At 28.5% G+C, this 1,361-nt stretch overlaps 1 protein-coding gene across 1 annotated transcript in view; it reads left to right on the top strand.

Annotated features, from left to right (window-relative positions):
- The first annotated feature begins 378 nt into the window (after nt 1-378).
- The window catches only part of LOC101513054 (peroxidase A2-like), a 2,146-nt gene continuing 1,163 nt past the window's right edge, over nt 379-1,361 (top strand). Inside the window, exons 1-2 of the mRNA XM_004497832.4 lie at nt 379-658; nt 767-961. Of these exons, the coding sequence (XP_004497889.1) occupies nt 449-658; nt 767-961 (405 nt within the window). The 5' untranslated portion in view covers nt 379-448. The remainder of the gene's footprint in view (nt 659-766; nt 962-1,361) is intronic.

Raw genomic sequence — 1,361 nt, 5'->3', positions numbered from 1 at the left:
GATTCCCGCCCTACAACCACTTTTTTTATGCAGTTGGAAGTCGTATCCCCGTAATATCTATAACATTTCAAATTTTATTTTTTTATTTTTATTTTTATTTTTGTGCAATAGAAGGTTATAGATGGTTGTAATCCTGATGATACGAAGAAAAAAAATCATCCTTTAGGTGGTTGGACAGGGATGCGACATCCTAAAGATAAAAAAAATAAGGTATTTTGGTATATAAATTTTAGTGTAGGAGAGATTGGTTAAATTTTTTTAAAAAATGGGATATACATACAAAAATTCAAAAATTCGGCACGATAGACCATACTCTATAGATGACTCGTTAAATATCTATTTTTTATACAAGTTTTCCAATCTATTTATATGCATGCATATATCAACTAGATATGAATCATTAAACAAAGACTATCACCGTTACCAAAGAAAATACTACAAATCAATTATGTTTTCTACAACTGTATTACCAGCTATAATTTTCCTAACGTTAACCCTTCTTTATCCTTCAAACGGACAATTGAATGCAACGTTCTATTCTAACACATGTCCTAATGTGTTATCCATCGTGAAGAATGCTGTTCAACAAGCTCTCCAATCTGATTCACGAGTTGGAGCAAGCCTACTTCGCCTTCATTTTCATGATTGCATTGTTAATGTAAATTCTATAGAATTCTTTCTTATTTTTTTTAAAGAAATATCTATCGTTGTATTTTTTGTATTAGGAATAATATTTATTTAATAATTATTCTTCTTTCGTTAATAGGGGTGTGATGCATCAATTTTATTAGACCAAGGGGGAAACATCACACAAAGTGAGAAAGATGCAGCTCCCAACTCCAATTCCATTAGAGGATTAGATGTAATTGACAACATCAAAAGCTCTCTTGAAAGTTCATGTTCAGGCGTGGTATCCTGTGCTGATATTGTTGCTCTTGCAGCTGAATCTTCTGTGTCGTTGGTAACTTAAATTTTCTTCTTTTTTTTTTATCCATATATAGGGTGCATTTTGTGTAAACGGTTATATATATATATATATATATATCAAATTATATCTAGAGAGTTACACTCGTTCAATAGATAAATATTTTTAAAATCAACCGTTAGATTGAAAGCTATTATTTTATAAATTATATTTAAGAATTTTGATGTTAATATATAATCATTTCACATGTCATTATAATATTGTTAGAATTAACGTTAACGGTGTAATTATATATAAGTTAATTTTGACGTGTCTTCGTAATACAGTGATGAATTATAGATTAATATCAAAAATTATAAATTTCTATATAATAGTAGCTTTTAATCCAATTACTAATTTCGAAAAATATTTATCCGACACTTTATTATTGGATGAG

The sequence above is a fragment of the Cicer arietinum genome, chromosome 4, assembly GCF_000331145.2.
Source record: "Cicer arietinum cultivar CDC Frontier isolate Library 1 chromosome 4, Cicar.CDCFrontier_v2.0, whole genome shotgun sequence".
Classification (NCBI taxonomy): domain Eukaryota; kingdom Viridiplantae; phylum Streptophyta; class Magnoliopsida; order Fabales; family Fabaceae; genus Cicer; species Cicer arietinum.
The sequence above is the reverse complement of the archived record's forward strand: the minus strand, read 5'-3'. Positions and strand labels throughout refer to the sequence as shown.